Raw genomic sequence first — 2194 nt, forward strand, 5'->3', positions numbered from 1 at the left:
GGAGCATCAAACAACAGCAGCCAGAAATTCACCTACAAACACTAAAAGAAAAAGACGCTCTGCTCAAGTGTGAACGCGGCCTTAGAGGACGGTAAAACGCGCTGCACACCAGCTATGCCAGTGATGGCGAATGTTCCAGTGTAAAGCTGACCACACTCTGGTAGATTGTCTCACAAATGTTCACACTGAGAATCAGAACATTCGATAATGTCACCCGAGACTTGACAAACCTCGCCTGACATCTCATATTGGAATGAATGGAGTTTTCTGAATGAAGACCACACTCACTGTTACAATCTCAAGTTTTTTCATCACTGCGATCAAAAACAAAAATCCTCAATTAGATCTTATTTACTATCAGAATATCTCATCAACATTCTGGAAATTATTATTTTTTTCCAAACCAAATTCTAATGGCAACCTTAAGATCACATAGCAATCGCTGCGCAATCACTGCAACCAATGCACTGTCACATGGCAGTGACTGCAACCAATGCACGATCACATAGCAATTCTTGATACCAATGCATGATCACATAGCAATCACTGCACAATCACGTGGCAGTCGCTGCAACCAATGCACGGTCACGTAGCAATCACTATTGATGCACAAACATGTGGCAGTCACTGCACAATCACGTAGCACTCACTATTGATGCAAGACCACGTGGCAGTCGCTGCAACCAATGCACGGTCAGTAACAATCACTATTGATGCACAATCACATGGCAGTCGCTGCAACCAATGCATGGTTACGTAGCCATCACTATTGATGCACAATCACATGGCAGTCGCTGCAACCAATGCATGGTTACGTAGCCATCACTATTAATGCACAATCACGTGGCAGTCGCTGCAACCAATGCATGGTTACGTAGCCATCACTATTAATGCACAATCACGTGGCAGTCGCTGCAACCAATGCATGGTTACGTAGCCATCACTATTGATGCACAATCACGTGGCAGTCGCTGCAACCAATGCATGATCACGTAGAAATCACTATTGATGCACGATCATGTGACAGTCGCTGCAACCAATGCACGGTCACATGGCAGTCGCTGCAACCAATGCACGGTCACGCAACAATCACTATTGATGCACGATCACGTTGCAGTCACTGCAACTAATGCACAATCACATGGCAATCACTACTGATGCACTGTCACGTGGCAGTCGCTGCAACCAACGCACGGTCACACAGCAACTAATTGAAGGTAGCTGGCAATTGCTGCAAGATCACATAGTAGTGGCTGTAATGAATGTACGATCACACAGCAATGATGTGCAGGACTCTTTGGGTTCAGCCTCCCTCTCCTAGCTGTACACTGAGCCCCCTGGCAGAGATCGGCCTGTATTTACAGGCCTCACGTTTCTAATCACTCCTATGGCTCAGGTGGATGTTTCCAGGGGAAGTTACATAAGCTGCATGATGGGAACGGAGCTGACAACGTTCACACACTCAATGCATGCAAGCATACACTCCATGCACACATCTGCCTGGCTCCCGTTCCCCCAGCAGCAGCATCATCATCATCTCCATCATTGTAGATCGCGGCCCGCACACGGCCCCTCCCGGCCCGCCCGCCTGCCTACCTGTGCTGTCCGCGCTGGCAGAGAAGCCAGGCGAGCTGAGTTTGGGTCTCTTCCGGTTGGGCGGCCCGTCCAGCAGGTTCTCGGCCATCTTCTCCCCTTTTTCTGATCGGTCACCGAAGACAGACGAGGCTCCCTCCCCGGAGGAGGAGCAGCGAAAGAGAGAAGATAAGGGAGGAGAGATGCCCCGACCCTGCCACCACCTCCTCCCGGCACTCGTACTACCACCTTGTGGGATGACAAGAGCTCAGCAGCCCCCCGAGTCCTGCATCCCTGGAAGGAGGGGGGACCCCCGCAGGCCCAGTCCCCCGATCGCACACACTAGGGGCTGGCCCGATCCCTAACACTCTGCCCAGGGGGAGCCTTGCCGGGAAGGGGGGACCCGAGCTAAAAGCCGGGTCACCTGCAGCCTAATCAGACCCCTCGATCCCGGTCCTGTATAGGAGGCAAGGTAAAAAAAACAATCAGTGCAACCCGCTTGGAGGGGCGGGACACCCCAAATCTGACCCCCCCAATCAGTGCACCCCAATACCACCTATCACAGGTGCCCCCCTAATGTAGTGCCAATCAATGTGACTCCCCCCACCCCCCCAGATAGTGC

At 51.5% G+C, this 2194-nt stretch overlaps 1 protein-coding gene across 1 annotated transcript in view; it reads right to left on the reverse strand.

The window, feature by feature from the left end:
* Positions 1-1931, reverse strand: part of CREBBP (CREB binding protein) — a 72334-nt gene extending 70403 nt beyond the window's left edge. Inside the window, exon 1 of the mRNA XM_018561498.1 lies at positions 1597-1931. Coding sequence (XP_018417000.1) covers positions 1597-1684 — 88 coding nt within the window. The 5' untranslated portion in view covers positions 1685-1931. The remainder of the gene's footprint in view (positions 1-1596) is intronic.
* Between the last annotated feature and the right edge of the window lie 263 nt (positions 1932-2194).

This window comes from Nanorana parkeri, unplaced genomic scaffold (genome assembly GCF_000935625.1).
Source record: "Nanorana parkeri isolate BGI_ZX_2015 unplaced genomic scaffold, ASM93562v1 scaffold19, whole genome shotgun sequence".
Taxonomy (NCBI): domain Eukaryota; kingdom Metazoa; phylum Chordata; class Amphibia; order Anura; family Dicroglossidae; genus Nanorana; species Nanorana parkeri.